This window comes from Colius striatus, chromosome 6 (genome assembly GCF_028858725.1).
Source record: "Colius striatus isolate bColStr4 chromosome 6, bColStr4.1.hap1, whole genome shotgun sequence".
Classification (NCBI taxonomy): Eukaryota; Metazoa; Chordata; class Aves; order Coliiformes; family Coliidae; genus Colius; species Colius striatus.
Genome location: NC_084764.1, coordinates 10,934,192 through 10,954,524, shown reverse-complemented (window position 1 = coordinate 10,954,524; position 20,333 = coordinate 10,934,192). Strand labels below are relative to the sequence as shown.

Genomic DNA, 20,333 nt, shown 5'->3' with positions numbered 1-20,333 from the left:
CAACATTGAGACTTCCAGCTCTTTACTTAAAATCTAAGACCTATTCTTTCTTCTATATCCAGTGTGTTCTGTTTGGAATTACCATTAGAGAAAGTGCAGCTAATCTGTGGCTCATTAAGGAGCAAGAATTTATGCTTAACAATTTAAGTAAATTCTTGAGCTGGCTTCTGGAGAATAAACTGTAATTTTCTGTCAGAGACGGGAGAAACCTGCTAGTACAATAGCACAGTATCTTATGGTAAAAACACCTGACACACACGTAGGTACAGGGAGAGCAGGCATTTGCAAAAGCTGTTCTGGCAATAGGAATGTCAGTGATTCCCCATCACACCCCATTTTGTCCACCACACTCAGTCCAGTTTGGGTATTGAGCATTAGCCACTCACTATTTTTTCTTTCCTGACTGCTCTAGCACAATTTAGCAGATGCTAGAATAGGTCTGAAGACAAAGAAAAAATGTTAAAAATCTACTGTTTGGAATCGATTTTGTTCTCAACAGATTAAGAATAAAAAGCCAACTGTTGTGGTTCAACTGCAGCTTTCACTTTCAACACAATTTTGCAGTATTGCACTCAGTACGCTCAACCACCAGTGTTCAAGTGTAGCACAAACACATCCCTATGCTAATGATATCAGCCAAAAAATACTTCGATTTTATTAATCATCTGATTCATGTGGTGTACCAGGATAAATGCCTGAGAGCTTTTTATCAGGCTCAAGGACTTCACTGTTTTGAAAGTCACGTCAGGTGGCATTCTCCTGGAGTGACATCAAGCTTTTAACATTAAGATGGCTTAAAATGAAACAAAACATACAGATCCACTGACTTCTACAAAAGCTTTGATGAGATGGTAGCAAAGGGCAGTCACAGGTACCTCTCTGTTCTCTGCCACAGAAGCCTGCCTTAGCTCAGGGGGCCTTCCTTGGATGCAGCCTGGGTCAGCAAGGAACACGCAGGGAAAGAAAACAAACCCTGCAATGGCTCACCTACTCAGAAAACAAAAGGGAACTCCAAATCCACAGTGGCTTCAGAAATGAGGCATTCTCCTCACTTCTGTATTGCTTATGTACCTGTAAAGCAAACGATTGGTTACCCCCCTCAGCAGGGATAACTTAACTTGTTATCAGCTCTGAGGGGTTTTAACAATTATGAAATAAAGCAGCATTAATAGCAAACTACATATTTTCTCCTGTTCCTTGGCATGGAAGTAAGCCACCTAAAGTGCTCCAGTTTCTTGGTTTTTTTCCCCTCACAATTTGCTATTTCTGTAAAATGGCAAAAAATTGTTATACATATTTGCCAAAAATTGTGGCAAAAAAGAATTTAGAGAAAGGCTACTGGTTCATTTGTATTGCTCCACTAGTCAGTGGGCTTTTTTTGGACGTTTATTTTTAAATGAAGATTTTGTTCAGAGTGAAAGGAAACAGGATGCAGATTACTTGGGCACTGCAGCATTCACTGGGGGCCCTGTATTGGCACTCTGCTCACTGTAAGGCAGAGCTCCATCTCTTCATGTTTCCTGATGCTGCATTCTGCAGTTTTATTTCCTTGTTGGAGAGCAAGTAGGATGTTTGCTGGGGAATTACTTTTATTGGGAAATAGTGGAACTTGCATTAGTTTTTTGGATGGCCCACTAGAAATGGGAATTATGTCATTTTTACATAAGCCTATCTGGTGATACTGAACCCAGATAATCAGCTTTGATGGAGATTTGAGTCTTTGCTGCAAACGTTAAAAAACCATCTAGCTGGCTTATTAGCCTGGAAATCACATCAGAAATTTATCTAGACTTAAAGTCATAAGGGAAATGTTCATTTTCTCTTCCGATAATAATTGAAGGGAGAACTGAAAGAGCTCTCTCAACACTCTGGAAAACAGGAATCACGTCACAAGTTTGTTAAGCTACCAAAGCTGTGAAGTTGTTGATTCCTCTGCTGAGAGCTAACACACAAAGCAGAAGTTGAAAAGAGAGATTCAGCTCATCTCCATACCACTGAATAATGGGACTCTGAGTACCTTGGGATCATATAGGAAAGAACATAACTACTGCTATAGAAATTTGATATTTTACACAAATTTTATTAAGGCTACAGAGTGGCAGGTTGTAGCTGGATGAGGAAGTGAACATTTGTAATTAACAGGACCCCAGAGGAATGTACTGGGATAAAAATACTTTTCCTTGTGAGTGTTCTTTTGCAGTTATCATTATGCATGCAGAACAACACAACACCAAGTGTAAAAGCATCTTTATCCTTATGAAACATCAGCACTACGGAATGATACAATTATGCTCTATACTGACAGCACCATCAGAATACCACAGGAATTTACTTTGTGCACAAACCTAGCAGCTTCAAGAAAGAATTAAAGGGCAAGACCAATAAACTGCAACTCGATTTCAAGACTAAATATTTTTGTTAGGAAGTCCACAGGGAAATAAAACTAAGGGAAGCATGACCTGCCACCTCTTCATGTCCCGTTGTACTTAAGTGGAACAGGAGTATCCAGCCTGTCCAAACCCACTGATTTAAAAACCAACATACTTCACCCAAGTTCTTACTGTAATCCACACACTTGGAAGATGTGGGGTCACTACAAAATATCTGCCACTGACACACAACTGTCTAATAATGAAAAAGTACATCAGCACACAGTCAGCAACCTGCAGCAACTTGGTGACAGCCACCATTTCACAGCTGGTTTTCCCAGCTCTGGTTCCCTTCAGACCTGCCTCTGAGTTGATTCAACATTTTCCCAGTGGTGTATTGGGAAACAGTAGAGGAATTTTCTTTCGCCCCCACTTCCACAGTCATTTTCTTTGAGGCTGAAGAGATAATTCACCTCACAGAAGCTCAAAAAGAGTGCCAGAGATGATGTGAGGGGATGTGGTGGAACTGCATGGCCCCTAGCAGAAAACCAGCTCAACTGGCACTTACCTTGTCTCAATCCACCTTTGGTTCTGCAGTCTCAATACTCAGAGAGTTGGTCAGTCAAGGCTTCGGCTGATGCCACTGGGGGCCACTTCAGGAGATTTGGAAAGAAGGCACCAAGATAAGATATATTTATGAGACTGTATTTTAATGAGCAGTTTGATTAAATCTACTTTAGGCCGGCTAATCATAGGTCATAAAAAGCTGTATGAAAGTTTTAATAAACAAACTCTTACTGACAGTGATTGAGTTTCAAGAGAACATAAGCAGACAAGAACCAGAGCAGTCTCTCAGCAAAGACTTCTGAATGCAAACTAGAAAATTATGCTTTCCCTCCTCACTATAATAACAATTAAGATAATTGAAAAATACATGTTACAGGCTTAACAAAAAAACCCAAAAACAAATGCTATTAGCATGAATGAATCACCAGTTCAAACAAATTTAAACTTTAAACCTAACTTCTAACTAAAGGGTCATGCTCACTTTCTTCCCAAGAATAAAGGCTACTATAACTTTCAGAAAAAGACACATAGAACAATGATGTATCAGTAGAGCAGGATCCACAAATGCAGGTTGTTTGAAATATGAACTTTCAAAGCATTTTAAAATGTCACATTAATTCTCTGAAGCTTTTTTCAAAACCCTTTTTTGAACCCAAATTTTCATTCCTCCTAGTGTGGCATTAGACATGATTCATAAATGGCAATGACTGCTCAGCAGTTTTTCTGTCTTGTTTTAACTCTCTTTTTCTTCTTCTGTGTTTCACAGTCAAACCTGACTGCCGACATCTCAATCAGCCGAGTTCACCAGCACCCCCTGCTGGCTTCAAACAGTCCAAGGCACAATCCCCAACTTTCATCATCATGGAAGAAACCTGCACAGGAGAATCAAGATAAAAGTGAAAATACTCTAAAACTAGGTATTTAGCCATAAGACATAGCAAAAGAATATTAACACCCCTACGCTAGCCTCACCTTCTCATCTGCAGTGGTTCCTGTGGGCACAGAGGGCCATGATCCAAGCACCTGTCTGCTCTGGGCTCATGCTGCCTGAGCAGCCATTTGTCATCTCTTCTGATGGGCCAACTCTGTGCAAGTTGGCTTATCCTGTTAATGAGACCACCACTTTTGCTTACCAGCTCCTGTACTGATATCTTTAAACTTGCTTAGATTTTGAGGAAAAAGTATCCCGAACTCAGCTGTTACACTACCATTGTGTTTTGCCATGCCAAGCTACAAACTGCACAGAATTGTTTCAAGGATCCTTCATGTAAAGAACTGCCTGATCATGTTATCTTTGTGCTTCTACTTTAAAATATTTGTTATGAAAACTTTCAAAACACTGATCATTGCTACATTAGAAAACAGTCAAGTCAATTTGCTGTGTAAAGTAAACCGGTGACACAAAGCAAAGAAACTTAATCAAACTACATACAGCCATTTCTACTGAAAGAACAAACAAACCACTGACCCACCATATGAGTAATAGCACCCACACAGCCCAGAATCAAACCTGATCCTGTAGGCTGCAAAATACAAGTGGATGTTCAGCCATCTCTGCATAGATCAGCTTACTAGGTCAGGTCTTTTTTCTCCATTGGTTTCTTCTGGTAATGCTTGATACAATTTAGTTTTGAAAAGCAATTGCACTTCATGCTGTATATAGATGCTAAACTACAGAGAGGACATCCTTATCTATTAATCCATAACTTGTTGTTGCATTGTGTGGTAAAGGAGCATTATTTCAGGCACAGATACAATTAGAGTGGTAATGGAGCTGAGTGAGAAAGCAGACTGAAGCGATGGTGTCATATGCAGTCTCTCCCTCCAAAAAGATCATCTCTACAGATAAATTCACACCTGAGTATCAATGTTGTTGCCATTTACACAATTCCATTCTCGCCTGCTGGATGTTTTGAAGGATCCAAGCCATGCTGCTTCATCTGCACTGCAATATCAAACAAGTAATCATAACACTCACACCTGAAATTAAAAGGAAAGAAAAAAAAAGTGAAATGTAAACTAAGGGTCAAGTCTTACCATGCTACATGAAAATGAATAGTTCTCTTCCTTGAGCATTGCCAATGAGATGCTCTGACTGCACAGCTTTGTTACCATTTATTCCCATTACTGTGGTATGGAAAGTGTCCAATGTTTCTGCTCCGTGACCCTGATCTGCTATTTCCAACAGCAAATGAAGAACTGAACTGCAAAAATGTGATTAGGGAAGACTACATGAACAGTTTGAAAGGAACTTGTAGAGTGAGACAGGAGTCAGTCTGTTCTCCTTAGTAACAAGCAATAGAATGAAAGGAAATGGCCTCAGGTTGCACCAGGGGAGGTTCAGGCTGGGTATGAGGAGGAATTTCTTTACTGAAAGGGTTGTCAGGCATTGGAATGGGCTGCCCAGGGAGGTGGTGGAGTCACCGTCCCTGGAGGTGTTTAAGAGACCAGTGGATGTTGTACTTAAGGAAATGATCTGGTGGTTGATAGGGCTGGGACAAAGGCTGGACTCGATGATCTTAAAGGTCTCTTCCAGACAAAAAGATTCTATGATTCTGTGACTGTTACAGCAGAGATCTGTAGGTTTTATATGAGGAAGGACTTGTCCATTTGAAAGGAAAATGTTGGCAACCCTATCAGCCAGCACTGACTTGAAAAGAAAACCAAGCAGTGGAAACATGAACTGAGCCCATACATTCAGTGAGGCCAGAACTTTATGTTCCTTATGAATCATTGTCCATGGGTTGGAAACACACGTGACATCAATGTCATTAAGACTGAGGTGCAATAGCAAAAGATGCCACATTCCTACGGCGCACTCACATTGTTTTGGCTTTCTCCCATGTTTGTCCCCATACATAGACTCCGTGACGTCTGACCAGCACAGCACAAGTGTCTGGGTATTTTTCCATTGCACGTGCCATTCTTTCCTTGAGATCCTTCTCTTCTGGTGTATTCTCAATAATGGGAACCACTAGCGTATCATCATACCTGAAAGAAAAAACACATGTATTTAAAAACACCAGCCTGTCCACATGCATAAATCTTTTCCCTAGAAAAAGAGATTGTCCTTTGCCTGTGTGAAGATGTTAACAGATTCTCAACATGACCAATTTTACTGCCTTCTCTTGTGAGTCATGAATTCCCAGGAACACCCCTCACTCCCAATATGGCAACACTCCCAAGATGTTGGCAATACCTGAGCCACACTTGAGGCACAAAATAAAAAAAAAAAAGAACACTTAAAATAACACTTTTAATGTGTTAATTGCAGCTGTTTGTTCACACATCACTGTGTAGGTGGGAACCTTTATAGCTTTTTCAGACTCTCTTCATCCTGTATTGGCATCACCTACAAGCTTTATCTCAGATTAAATTATTTGAAAGAATCACATCATGAAGAAGGAAATGAAGCAGAAACAAAATTAATTTAGGTAGTCCAAAAAGCCCCTGGAAATAAGATTGTCCTGCTAAGGCATATAAGTGGAAAGAGTCAACACATGAAAAATAAATTCTCTGTGATGGAGTCATTGGTGGGCTATATGTGATCTCAAGAGAGCCTGAGAACCCTAGTTCCAAAGACAAGACGATGCATGTACCTCAGTGCAACTTGCCTAAGAGTTTCTTCTGAAGGAGGACTGGGATATTTGGCATTGTTTGAGCCTTAATTAATGCTGGCAGAAACTTGTTCAAATACTTTTAATAAGTCCCCAGTTCAGGTTCAGGTTTATCATTGAGATCACATAGATATTTCACGAGTGGATGCTAGTAGTTCCTTTATGAAATAAGAGAAAAATCAGTGGTAGAAATAATACAGCTTGTACTGCAAATCAGACATTCAGGAAATTAACAAGTCTCTATCCCTTACAGTTTTCAGTCTTGATGCTTTCCCAAGGCAGTCTACAAAAATAGTGAATGAAGAAAATTAAGTGGTTTTTGCAGGTTAAATTTGACTCTTAGGTACTCTGATTATTAACTCAACATTTGAAGTGTTTACTGCTAGTGAAGCCAACTGAGCTAAGGGAATGGTTTCCCAGGTTCTGCTTTGTGCTTGGAAGCAGGTATAAATACCATAACCTATTCCTAATCATAAGCCTTTTATCAAGAACTAATATCTATAAAACTCCCACAAGACTCTGAACAACTTAAATACTTGATATCCCTTTAGTTCTATTGAAACATGAGTAACCTACATTTAGCCAAACCTTAATATAAAGGTCTGAGACTTTCAAAGCTATTTACTGCAGATCTAGTTCTCCTACTGAAGTTAAAGGTGAAACTGTTCTGACACTACTGGGATCATATTTATTTTTTAAAGATTTCATTCTGTACTAAAAAATTTCTTTGGAATTCAAGGGGCAGCCTTGTGTGAGGCAAGGCAGTGGAATTGGTCGTCTAACTACAAATATATATTAGGAACCATGGAAGCCAGAGCTTTGATTTCTTTAGTTTTTCTAGTAAATTACCAGGATGACACAGGACAACCTAGAGATATGAAACCCAATAAATGCAATGTCTCTGATTAACATTTAGGAATATTTGAGAATTCAAAATGCAAATCCAAAAGAGAATATTATTGTGGATTTTTTTTTTAAACCAGTGTTGTTAGATAGTTCAATACAAGGGGTGTCTTTTGCCACATTAAAAATGCTAATGCTGTCAAGAAGCTAGAACTGGCAAGTCAACCCAAACTGAATGAAATGTGCCCAGGCGTTAGGAAAACAAATGAAATAAAACTAAAACAAAAACCATCACACATCAGCCACACAGCCTGCTCCCTTGCCAAAGGGCAGCAGTTGGTGTCAAAATTCAACAGCAAAAAATGTAAGAAAGAATTTTGCATTTCAATTTTTCATCTGTCACATGTTATATAAATGTTGTTTGCAGATCCCAATTCAACACTCTGAGGGTGGAGCCCTCAAAACAAGCCATCACACATAATTTGGAATAACTCAGCACTTACCTCAGAGCTCATCCCTGAGAAGTAACAACATCATCTTTAATGAGCTGTTTATTCTGATTTTTCTTTCAGAGTCTGTTAAGTAAAATCTGAAATCCTCTACTCTCTTAACATGCCCTAAACTAGCACAGGCAGTGATACAGGATGTCCACCCAAATGTAGTTTGTATGTTATCAATCCAACCTAACGCTGCTTGGCTCCGGTTTCAGTTTAACAGCGTATGGATGTGTAAATATCTCTGCTCTCAAGATGTGTGTCAGGACATGGCTCTCTACTTGGTTTGTTTTTTGCAGTTCAACAAACTGCAGAATCCGTGACATTACAGGATCTTTGTCTTAGATTTCTTCCACAGGCTCGACACCTTCTTACAGAAAGTCAATCACTGATTTATTCCAGATGCCTTTTTACTTCTTATTGCTAATTCTTTATATCACACACTTTAACATGCATAACTCCAATGACTTGTCACCTGTTTATATTGCTGAAAACAAAGGATCAAACACGATGCCTCTTTCCCTAATTATAGAGCAGTACCGGTAATAGCCTCCCGAAGCACACTTCTGGATTCCTTTTATCATCTCCTGATGGGTAATGCTGAACTCACTCCCTGGGTAAAGCAGGGTGGCCATGACAGCAGCCTTGGAGTGAGTGTGGATCACTGCACCTGCCCCTGAGAATGGGAAAAGAAGAAAAACCCCACATTTTTAGAATGAATTTTAAATGCCTCTATTAAGAAAATCTTTTCCACAGACTTGATTCACTGCCTTTGGAAAGGCATCTTAGCAAACAGTGATCTACTGCACTGAAAGAAAAAACACACAGCAGCTTACTCAAAGGCATGAGATTCTGACTTGTTGATAAAGAATAATTCTACATTGTCTTGGGACACTAGTGTGAACTTTTAGCTAGTGACAGATTCCAGTTACACAGATACTTGCACAAATTTAAGGAGAAACACAACTTGCACATTTCTTTTCCTATGGCAATGGGTGCATCAGTTATGAGATTCTGAAGAATTCCTAAACTTATTTGTGACATGAAAGTCTAAAGACTTGTACTTTCTTTTCAAGCTTTTTAGTACTTTTCTTTGATTATCCACTGATTTTCTCTCATTATCTTATTGTCATGACGCAAAGACAAGTAGACAATAACTACAATTTACTTATAGAATTGCAATGTTGCCAAAACTATAAAATGAGTTTCCTTCAGATACACATATAAGCTTCATGTGCAAGGAGATCAGAAAAGACCCCCTAAATTCTTTCTACAGTAACAGATGTAAATCTTACCCAATAGCAAAAGCTCTATTACTGTACGCTTGCAAAAGAAGAGTTTCCTCCTTGTTTCACCCATCCATAACTTAGAACCTTTGGTCACAGCCAATGGCTGTAAAAAGATCTAAAACATAGCTGCCAAACAGGTAAAACTACTGGTACAAAACTGATGTAACTCCCCCAGCTCCTCCTGCAGCCTACTAACATGCTGCACTAAAAATCAGTGTCCAAAAGGTGATTGCAGGTACAGCTACAGGAGAAAATTAAAACGTGACACTCACAAGTTGTCACCACGTACTACCTTTCGCTGTACATGCTCTTTGGCAAATCAATTCATTTTATAGTTTCATGTTTATTTCACTGTAACTTCCATGTATAAAGAACGTGCTGTTGAACATCAATTTTGTGGATGTGTATGTACACTGTTTCAGTGACTGCTGAACTAAACGCACTTGCTACGCACCTCTCATGGTGTAGGCGTTCATAAAGAGAGGTGTGCATTGGCTTTTCTTCAGTTTCTTGTGTGGTGGAGGAGAACTGATGTCCTGTTCGTTCATGTCACAAACAAACATGTCTTCTGGCTGTAAGGATGGAGAAATTATTTTGACTCATGTGATCCAAACAGGTTTTTCCCCTTTAAGGAGACAAATACCCACATCATATATGTAATACAGAATGGGATTTTAACTTTGTAAAGGTGCTATGATGCACAGCACTTATTCCAGCTTCCAATATTTTTTACTGACATTGTGTAGTGTGGATTACTTCCAGGTACTCTTTGTATTCAGGCTGCTGTCAAGTACATGTTTGTAAAATTTTCTCATGAAGGAGACAGCCTGTATCTAAACAACAGGAAATAGATCAAAAGGGAAAGTAGTAACTGATTCAAAGAAACATAGATGTACTTTTCCTTCCCTCTGTAATAGGTCAACAAAGGACATGAATTAAACTTATACATAAAATATTTCACCTGTTGAACTATTTTTTAAACTTCACTTTTAGTAGCTTTACCATGAATGTCACCTTTGCATCAATCAGCTACTTGCAATAGTACAGAGAATTGCTCAGGGCAGCAATAAAACTACCTTCTCTAATGCTGTTTTAAAAATCATCAGAAAATACAGGTTTCCTTACTCACTGTGATCAATCCACTGCTACTGCTAGTAAAGGACAGACCATCACAGTCTTGCCACAGCTATGCCTTTGCCTGCCTTAATTGCTCACATCCCTGGGAGCACTGCTGCGAAACATCAAGTTTTTAATCAGTGAACAGCTTCCTTTCCCTTCATATTGTATTTACCTTCAGATCTATAAAGCAAGAAATCCTTTCCACATGTTATTCTACTTTTGAGGGACTTCCATTAAATAGTTTACCATTTATCATTCTCTCCTCTATTTTTATTTTGAAAAGGAGCAGAAAAGGTCACTTTTTCCCGAGGAGATCCCATCTATTTACTAAGAATATCAAAGACAAAGATCTGTAATTGCTCAAATGAAAATGGAGATGAGGTGTTAATGCTTACTTAATTACCTATGTGCCACAGCAACCTGAAGCTGTAGCCAAACAGCTATAAAGCTTGACAAAGAATAAAGCTGGATTTGAATCACGTTTGAATCCCACAGTCTCCTGTGTTAATTTAAAGTAAAGAGATCATTGAGACTGATCTAGGATGGCTGCTGAAACATGTGGGCTTGCTTTGTCCTGTACCGAGCAAAATGCCCAAACATTTCAGCAAGACAATCAATAGTGTAGCAAGTTTCTAACTTTGTATAGAGAAAAATGGAACAAAGGTACTTCCATCTATCTCAGGATAAGCTTTGCGGTAAAAACACTGTTAAACATACCTGGATTCTTTCCTTTTGGACTCCTGAAGGTGCAATGTAGATTTCATCCCTAAGGAATTAACAGGGAAAAGCAAAAGACACAGGGCTGGTTTGACTGCACAGGCACTAGAGCTCTCAGTCCTCTGAAAGGGAACAAGCAAAACCAGTCCCCCATAATTTAATAACTTCCTTGCTCCTTCCATTGATGGACATGTAGATGGCTTTCAAAACAGAATTGAATCACATAAGGGCATATGAATCCTGTAATTTTCAGGGGTACAAAACTGTGCTTTCAGCTTAACATGAGATCACAAACATACATAGAAAGTGCAGCCTTACTTTTCCTACAAAGGAAAACACACATTTCTCCCCCACTGCCCACAATAATCCCAAGATCAAATCCCTAGAATTCAGAATAAAAATGTAACAAGAGAAATTGCAAGCAGATACTGATCTTTGAAAAAAAACAGTGACAAAACTGTCACTTAAAAATCCACAGAACACCTATAAGCAATATTAATAATCTGTAGTATTCTACAATGAAAATGCCTTTGTTTTTTGTTACAATCACATAGTTTAGGTTTTTAATGCATTTATGTATTTATTTATATTGGTAAAGAGACAACATTAATTCGTTGCAATCAAGTGACTGAGATCTGAGTAGAAGTGCATCACTTCTTGAAGAGTTACGTGAACAAAGGCTATAAAATATCTATTTTGATTTTAATTAAGATGATACCAAAAATATTTTTAATAGTAGCAACAAAACAATCAGATGTAATCTGTCTCAAATGCAATCACTATTTGCTTTCAACTGTAACATACCAATTTCAGGAGCATAGAGACATCTAGCGAATAATTAGCCAAGTTACAGAAACATTTCCTAGAGGACCATGAGATGTTTCTACTAATGGATGCTCAGAAAACCAATGAAGCTGTGGAAGTGTCAGGAGCACAACGGCTGTGAGAAGCAGCTGAGGGCTCACAGCCCCTCAGGGTCCCTGGGGCTGAGGGACAGGGGTTAGTGGTGGCTGTGCAGGGCTGGGAGAATGGCTGGACTCAGTGATCTTAAAAGGTCTTTTCCAACACAAATGGTTCTGTGATTATTAAGATTCTAGCTCTTCCATATCTTTGAAATCCAGGACACCTGTCAAAGCATCCTAGATTCATTTTTAAGTTGATATGCCATGTCCAAGTTCATATTTTTGCTCTGAGCAGCCAATAGGAACTCCACAGTGGGTAGTACCAATTAGGATTAGCTGATAAAATCAGCTGCTACAATTTCAATCCAATTTCAATTGTTCTTTAACTATTTCCTCTGTAACAATCCTAAGACAGTCTGATCTCTGCCTCAGAGCTATTAACGTTGAAACACAGCTACTCTAACAGCAGGTATCCAACAGTGCAGCCACACAGGTTGTTGCTCCCAGACCATGTATGACAGCAGCACCAACTCAAACATGCATTTCAGCGTGTTCTGAGCAAACAAGTTATGGAACTGCTGAGGAAGACTGCATTACTATGTGTGTTCTCTGCTGACAATCAACATGAATTGCGCTGAAATAATGAAGAAGAGAGGCTACATGCAGCTACTGATGAGAAATCAGTGCTAGAAACATCCTTCTGTAGACAAAGAACTTTAAAAACAAGAATTAACCCTCTTAGCATTCCTCTCATCATTATTATTGCTGTTGCTTTGCTTGCCAAATCAAACAGGGAAGTGAAATGACCTGCACAAAGACACTAGAATAACACAAATATTATCATTTAGAGCCTTTACTTCATATATGTTTCATATATACTTCATATATATTTGAGTAGCCATGGCTATTGGCATCTACATGCCATGCAAGCGTACCTCATAAAAACAATAGGTCAGGCACTTTTGAGTCTCACAACACCCTGTAAAAGAGGACAGAACTTGTACTGTGCAAACTCTTTTGCAGAATGAGGAAAGAATGAAGACTTCCCCTTTTTTCAGTGGCCACTGAGAGGAGCTCTGCCTCCATCAAAAGCTTGGAAAATATGAAAAGAGCAAACTGAAAATCCAAATGATGTTCCTTCATGGTGGATACACACCAAAAATTGCTTTGCTGTTACCTGACCTGCTTTAATTATATGTTAAGAGTATCTCCTTAGAAATTATCTCAGTAGAACAGTAATTTCTTTTTTAAAGTCATTGTCTTGCCTGCAAAATGTCTAGGGTGGGATTCACCTCATCCAACCACAGGCATTTGAAAGCTGTGTGCTGGGCAAAAGCCTCTGTAAATTTCATGGCCAGTGAGAGCAAAAAGGGAGAATGCATTGTTCCTTGATGACAGTTCATCTACATTAAACAAAGAAAAGGACAGAAACAAGTCACTCTTTGAAGCCGGCTCTCTCCATGAAAGGAGCTGTAATGATTAATTCAGACTAGCCACCTTCCTCCCACATGGTTATATTTGGAGTAGTGTCTACTCCCTCCTCTATCTTCTTACTCACTTTTGATTTTTAAGTATTTTTCATGAAACTGAAATGTCCTCACCAGCTACTTAACACAGTTGTTCTCTCTCTCTAACCATCACATCCTCTTTTCCATCTTTACTTACCCATGTTTCAAGCTGATTCCTCCACCAGTTCCTGTTACCCAGCCTAAATCATAAAAGAGTCTACAAAGCTCTGGGATGAGGTTTCTTGGATGTAACTTCTCCTAAAAAGAAAATAAAGAAATAAATTAAAAACCACCTGAAACATTTCAGTCCTGAACTGGGGCTTAAAGGGGTGGCACTCTCATACTACGGTATGAGAGTCTAATTCACGCTTATGAACTTCACTTACAAAATGGCAGTGTGTTTGCATGATCCCTTTAACACTTTGCAGGGGTCATTCACAGCTTGAAACAAATGAGCAAACCTCCCTCAAAAATGCATGTCTGATTCTCCTTCATAGGAAAGGCCTCATATCAAATCTATTTGAGTGCAGCTGCCCACAGGTGTTACACCAGCAAGATTGTTATAACCTACTGCCATAAAAAAGGAAAAAGAAATACATCTAACATCTCCCATTCTGAAAAGCTCAATTGGTAACTTCTCCTATTGGTCCCGTTTTATGTAGGTTTATTTTGCTTGATTTACAAATTACAGGAGAACAGAGTTTGTTAGTTCTGTTATAGAATATTTTCATATAGCAGCCAAAAAAAACCCCAACCCTGTAAAAAATACAGACAGATGGTTTTATGAACTCCATATTCCTAGGTTTTTACAGTGTGTAGTGGTTTGGTCCTGGCTGGGTGCCAGATGACCAGTAAGTCATTCCATCACTCCCTCTCCTAAACTGGACAGTGGAGAGAGAAATATAATGAGAGGCTTGTATGTTGAGATAAGGACAGGCAGATCACTCAGTAATTAGCATCACAGGCAAAATAGACTCAACTTAGGAAGAAATGGTTTCATTTATTAATGAACAACCAAAACGGAGCAGGGCGATGAGAAAAAAACCCTGAATCTTAAAATCACCTCCACCCATCACTCCTTCCCAGGACTCTCCTTCCTTCCCCCACCGTAGCACAGGGGATGGGGGTTTATTACAGATGGACTTTGCCGCTGCTTCTTCTCAGGAGGAGGCCTCATCACACTTCCCACTGCTACAGTGTGGGATCCCTCCCCACGGGAGACAGTCCCTCACAAACATCTCCAATGTGGGCCCTTCCCATGGGATACAGCTCCTCATGACCTGCTCCAGCATGAGGCCTCCCACGGGGGCAGCTGCTCACACCCTGCCCCAACGTGGGTCATGCACTGGGAGAACAGTCCTTCAGGTACCAACTGCTCCAGCCTGAGTCCCTCACAGATCACAAGTCCTGACAGCAAACCTGCTCTGGTGTGGGCTCTTCTCTCCCCACAGGCTCCCAGGTCCTGCCAGGAACTTGCTCCAGGGTGAGCTTCCCATGGAGTCACAGTCTCCTTCAGGCATCCACCTCCTCCGGCATTGGGTCCTTCACAGGCTGTGAGTGGATCTCTGCTTCCCAGTGGCCTCCATGGACTGCAGGGGCACAGCTGCCTCACCATGGTCCTCACCACAGGTCACAGAAGAGTCTTTCTTCCAGGGCCTAAGCACCTTCCTCCCCTTCCTTCTCCACTGACCTTGGTGTCTGCAGAGATGTTTTCACATTCTCACTCCCTGCTGCTACTTCAGTTTAGCAACTGCCTGGCAATTTCTTCTTCTCAAATATGTTATTCACAGAGGCATTACCTTTATCACTAATTGGCCAGGCCTGGGTCAGCTGTGGGGTCCATCTTGGAATTGACTGGCCCTAGCCCTATCAGTTAAAGGGGTAAGCTTCTTGTAGATCTTTGTTTAAAGAAGCCACCTCTGTAGCTCCTCCCACTACCAAAAACCTGGCCCAGGCAAAACCACTACACACTGAAAAAAACCCAACACAACACTGAAATCTTCATTTGCACAGCTAAAAGTGAAAACACCCCTCTCTCCAGCTCTTCACCATTGAAAACAACCACACACATCAAGTGTACTCTGAGTGAGCACACCCCATGTGCCAATGCCTGTGAAGCTGACACGCCACTGCAGACATCTAATGTTTACAGATTCAAATCAAGCTGAGCCCCACAGTACCTTATTTTGACTCTCTTACTCACAATGACATCACTGCCAACTTCTAACCCACATTCTATACTGGTATTGTTCATTTCAAAGAAAAATGATGTCTCTTCTGCTTTTGATGGAATAAGGACAAGGAGTAATGGGATGAAGCTGGAACACAAAAAGTTTCACTTAAATATAAGAAAAACTATTTCACTGTGAGGGTGATGGAACCCTGGCACAGGCTGCCCAGAGGGGTTGTGGAGTCTCCTTCCTTGGAGGTCTTCAAGACCCACCTGGACATGTTCCTATGCGACCTGATCTAGGTGAACCTGCTTCTGCAGGGGGGTTGGACTAGACAATCTCTAAATGTCCCTTCCAACCCCACCATTCTATGATTCTATGAAACATGTTTATAGTACTGCTATTGATTGAATCTACACAGCCGGAGAAACAGACTGTAACACTCCTATAGGTGTTCCATATTTTCCCTCTTTGATAAATCCAGATGTTCACTGCAAAATCTATACTCCTGGGAGAACATGAACGATTTTCACCACTTTAAATCATTAAAAAGGATTTCAAGAAGTTCAAAATCAGAAGCTACTTTCATCAAGAAGATATGAAAGTAAATATAATCAAGGCATTTTGACTGTTTTTTTTCCTGAAGAATTACAAGATCATAAACCAACCCTCAGATGGTACAATAGTATTTTTGCAGGATCAGTGAATACTGACTATAACCATAAGGTATCTAAACAAAAACTGCTGTAGCTAATGTTTAAAAGCCTGGGAGTGAACACCTGTGAAAACACCAGGTGACTCAACAAGATCACTCTTTGGCAAAGCCCAATTAGCAGCAGTTTTAAATTTGATTTTCAAGTTGAAGGATAGATACCAGTGGTTATCTCTTCCTCCACATCTCCAGCTCAAGATCAGACCCTCTAGTTCTCATATATATCACACATGAACAATTTACCTTCTTTTCTACACTGTTGCCATCTTAACACAGCTTTCCACATGCTGTTAGGTATGAAGGAAAACTCCAAAAATTTCCATGAACTAAAGGAAGTGACTAATTTTTCCAGCCGTTAAATTATTCTTTAGAAAACAAATTTACTGGTACATCTCTAAACAGAAACCAAAAGTATCCACCAGAAAGCATATTTCCAGCAGTAAATTTTCTTTAAAAAGGTATTGTATTCTGCAAGGCTGTGGCTGCTCAAGTAAAAAATCAGCCTTTTCCTATTTTAGTAAAATTACTGTACCTAATATGATTTAAAAAACAAAACAAACCCATCAAAAAAAAAGAATGTGGATCTAATACAAAGGAAAACAAGGTGGACCCAAGTTGCTTGTGAAACAAACACATTTGTGAAGGTTTTTGGGGATAATTTTCATACAGTATAAAACTGAACTACAATTTTATGACATTCTGGTAAATCAGCAGTGCTTTAAATATCATAGAATGATAGGGGTTGGAAGGGACATTTAGAGATCATCTAGTCCAACCCCACTGCCAAAGCAGGTCCACCTAGATCCGGTCACACAGGAACACATCCAGGCGGGTCTTGGAGACCTCCAAGGAAGGAGACTCCACAGCCTCCCTGGGCAGCCTGTGCCAGGGCTCCCTCATCTGAACAGTATACTAGTTTTTTCTTATGTTTAAATGGAACTTTTTGTGTTACAGCTTCATCCCATTACCCCTTGTCTTGTCATTAGAAACAACAGAAAAAAGGGATGCCCCAGCCTCCTGACACCCACCATTTATATACTTATAAATATCAATGAGATTCTCCCCTCAGCCTTCTCTTCTCTAAACAGCCCCAGTTCCTGCAGCCTTTCCTCATAAGGAGGATGCTCCAGTCCCCTGATTATCTTGGTGGCCCTGCACTGGACTCTCTCCAGAAGTTCTCTGTCCCTCTTGAGCTGAAGAGCCCAGAACTGGACACAGGACTCCAGATGAGGTCTCACCAGGGCAGAGTAGAGGGGACGCAGAACCTCCCTTGACTTGCTGGCCACACTCTTCTTGGTGCACCCCTTATGCATCTCTTATGTATCTCCCTTTCAGAAATTGCCTAGAAATCCTACATTTTTCCTCAGATATAAGCACAGACTACATAAGTGGAACCATACTGTTACTATTTGATCCTGACAGGTAGTAAATAACGATGAGGTCTCTCTGAAAAGCCACATGGTGGGAAGTTTGATGTGGTAACACAGAGCTGTGCTACAGTGTGTACACAAAGTGAGAAAAGCACCCTCCGTAAGCTTTGTGGATTTCTGTTTAAAATCTGTCTTTAGCATAGGAATGGATCAAATAAATGAAACCATCAAAAATAGTATTGTTACCCTTTAAAAAAGTTTGTTTCCTACAACACCTTCAGCATCATATCAAGGTTCTATAACACAAAGGGAGCTTGTTCAGAGGAGAAAGAAAGAGATGGGAAAGCAATGTGGTGAGGATGCCTATGCTGCTTAAAAGCCTCAGACTGTGAATTTTTTACAGCAAATACAAACCTCCAACCAAAACTGACCACTTACATTGTGCCCTTGTTATGTTCTGAGAGGATACAGGGAAGGATGAAGATGGCAGCCTGGGACAAGTCCCACAAGGTTTAGAAGCTTCTCCTTTAACCTTATCTTTAAGATCTCCAATGGCAGTGGAGTAACAAGCTCCTCAGGTCATCTGTTTAACTGTCCCAGGTTGGAATTATGTTCCTAATGCTTTAAGTAAGCTTTGCTCATTGAAACCGAAGTTTGACACCTCTCACCAAACACAGACATAAAGACAACACTCTTCACTTTCACTGCTGCTACAACATTTCATGTATTAAGGCATGAACTCAATCTCTCCCTCTCTGCTTTTTTTTTTTTTTTATGAAGCAGAATTTTAACTCTTTCCTGACAGGCCACACTACCCGGTCTGTTGATGACTCTCACCTCCCCTTAGCCCACGTCATACCTGGTGCTTGGACTGGCTTCCTGACCAGCCCTCACACAAACAGAACAGGTATTCTGGGGTGCAATAAGACTGTCCGGTAGGTCAAGGGAGGTTTTCCTCCTCTACTCTGCCCTGGTGAGGCCTCATCTGGAGTCCTGTGTTCAGTTCTGGGCTCCCCAGCTCAAGAAAGACAGGGAGCTGGAGAGAGTCCAGCACAGGGCCATCAAGATGATCAGGGGACTGAAATATTTCTCTGAGGAGGAAAGCCTGCAGGAACTGGGACCGTTCAGCCTGGAGAAGACTAAGGGGGAAATCTCATTAACACTTACAAGTATTTAAAAGGTGGATGTCAAGAGGATTTTCTCTGTTGTCTCCAATGACAGGATACGAGATAACAGGCACAAGCTGGAACACTGGAAGTGCCACTGGAACAGGAGCAGAAAATCCTTTCGTGTTGAGGTGAGTGAGCCCTGGCACAGGCTACCCAGAGAGGGTGTGAAGTCTTCTTCTTAGGAAGTTTCCAAACTCGCCTGGACACGTTCCTGTACCCCCTGATCGAGGGGAACCTGCTTTAGCAGGAAGTTGGGCTGGATGAGCTCTGGAGGGCCCTTCTCACCCCTAGCATTCGGGGCAATGCCGACTCGCGGTCAGGTTGCGGTGAAGTGTAGTAACGAGCAGCTGCGAAAAACCTCAAACAGTCAACAAAAAAAAAATCCACCCACAAAACAAACCTAACTCCCCTCAGAGTGGCCACAAATAAACAAACAGGCTACACGAAGTACCGCGAGCGCTGTAAGCGCAGCACGGCCGACTCCAACACCGGCAACGCAAGCGCACCCAGTGCCAAAACCCGCGGCCACGGCCCCGCCAGAGACAGGTCCTGGGGAAAGAGCGACTCGGCCCCGCGCGGCCCCCCTCACCTGCGCGGCGTGGCGGTCGGTGGCGGCCGCCGCCATGGCACCCGGCGGACGCGCAGCACAGGGGCCTTCCTCAGGCGCCGCGCGGGGGTCCCTTCACGGAGGCAGCGCAGGGTCTTTTCAGCGGGGCGGCACGGGGGCTTGCCGCTATCGCCTGTTTACTTCTGTCGCCGGGACATCAACCCGAGCGATACTCTGTTGCGCGGGCCCTGCCCCGGGTGGGATGGAGGGACCAACTTCCCCTGCCACTGACATCGAGGGGGCGCGAAGAGGCCAGTAGTGGTAGCTGTCGGAGACGAGAGGCAGTCAGGGCTGAGGAAGGCGTGTGTTTGTACCCGAGACGACAGAAGCAGTCAGGCTCGCGCTGACGCCAGGCTGGTGCTGCAGGCGGGCTGTCCGCTGGGCCAGGCGCTCGCCGGGGGCAGCTCAGGCAAGCTCAGGCAGTGAGGAGGGCAAACCCGAGATAGGGGACTTCTTCTCAGGCAGTGAGAGGGGCAGCCTCCGTGTGAGGAGAAGCAAGATGGCGGCGGCGCTGCGGCTGGGCTGCGGCGGCGGGAAGGCGCTGGAGCGGCTGTTGCTGCGCCCCTGGCCCGCGCTGGGCGCCGCGCACTCCGCCGCCGCTGCGGGGGCCTGGAGGTGGCTGCACGGGAGCCCGCGGCTGCTGGGTAAGTGTCGGCCTGCGCCCTCCGCGGCTGGTCGGTCTGTGAGTGCCCACGGCGCCGGGCCGCCCCGGCCCTCAGCGAAGGGCGAGAGCGGCGGGTGCGGGGCGAAAGGGCTGCGGCGAGGGCGGGGGAGTGGGAACGGTGGTGCGGTTTGGCTTCGTCTCAGTCTTGTCAGTGAGCAATCCCGCAACAATCCGAGTCTGGAGCGGAAATTGGGTCGGTGGGAGATGGGGCCTTC

The 20,333-nt window shown here is 42.1% G+C and overlaps 2 protein-coding genes across 4 annotated transcripts in view; one reads left to right on the top strand and one right to left on the bottom strand.

Annotated features, from left to right (window-relative positions):
• Positions 1–3,058: 3,058 nt before the first annotated feature.
• APIP (APAF1 interacting protein) lies at positions 3,059–20,032 on the bottom strand. 3 transcript variants are annotated; one of them, XR_009818854.1, is made up of 9 exons: positions 19,437–20,032; positions 13,583–13,683; positions 11,016–11,064; positions 9,634–9,751; positions 8,431–8,566; positions 5,760–5,927; positions 4,794–4,916; positions 3,909–4,040; positions 3,059–3,808 (listed from the first exon to the last, which is right to left on the bottom strand). XR_009818854.1 is itself a non-coding variant. In XM_061997519.1 (8 exons), exons 1-7 carry the CDS (start codon positions 19,470–19,472, stop codon positions 4,817–4,819), a joined length of 708 nt encoding a protein of 235 aa, XP_061853503.1. In that variant the 5' UTR covers positions 19,473–20,030; the 3' UTR covers positions 3,059–3,808; positions 4,794–4,816. The 3 variants fall into 3 exon arrangements, 2 of the variants coding, with proteins under 2 accessions (XP_061853503.1, XP_061853504.1); XM_061997519.1 differs by lacking the exon at positions 3,909–4,040 and having other exon boundaries at positions 19,437–20,030; XM_061997520.1 differs by lacking the exons at positions 3,909–4,040; positions 19,437–20,032 and adding an exon at positions 13,812–13,925.
• Positions 19,868–20,333, top strand: part of PDHX (pyruvate dehydrogenase complex component X) — a 31,913-nt gene continuing 31,447 nt past the window's right edge. Inside the window, exon 1 of the mRNA XM_061997518.1 lies at positions 19,868–20,098. Within this exon, the coding sequence (XP_061853502.1) occupies positions 19,954–20,098 (145 nt within the window). The 5' untranslated portion in view covers positions 19,868–19,953. The remainder of the gene's footprint in view (positions 20,099–20,333) is intronic.

Excerpts from the sequence above, each read along its gene's own strand:
- APIP (XM_061997519.1), bottom strand. The coding sequence starts at position 19,472 with ATGGCGGCGGCCGCCACCGACCGCCACGCCGCGCAG. Across the intron at positions 5,928-8,430 it reads GCTTCGGGAGGCTATTACCG|GTATGATGATACGCTAGTGG; the intron begins GTACTGCTCTAT and ends TTTTTCTTTCAG. Across the intron at positions 4,917-5,759 it reads TGGGAGAAAGCCAAAACAAT|GTGTGAGTGTTATGATTACT; the intron begins GTGAGTGCGCCG and ends TTTTAATTTCAG.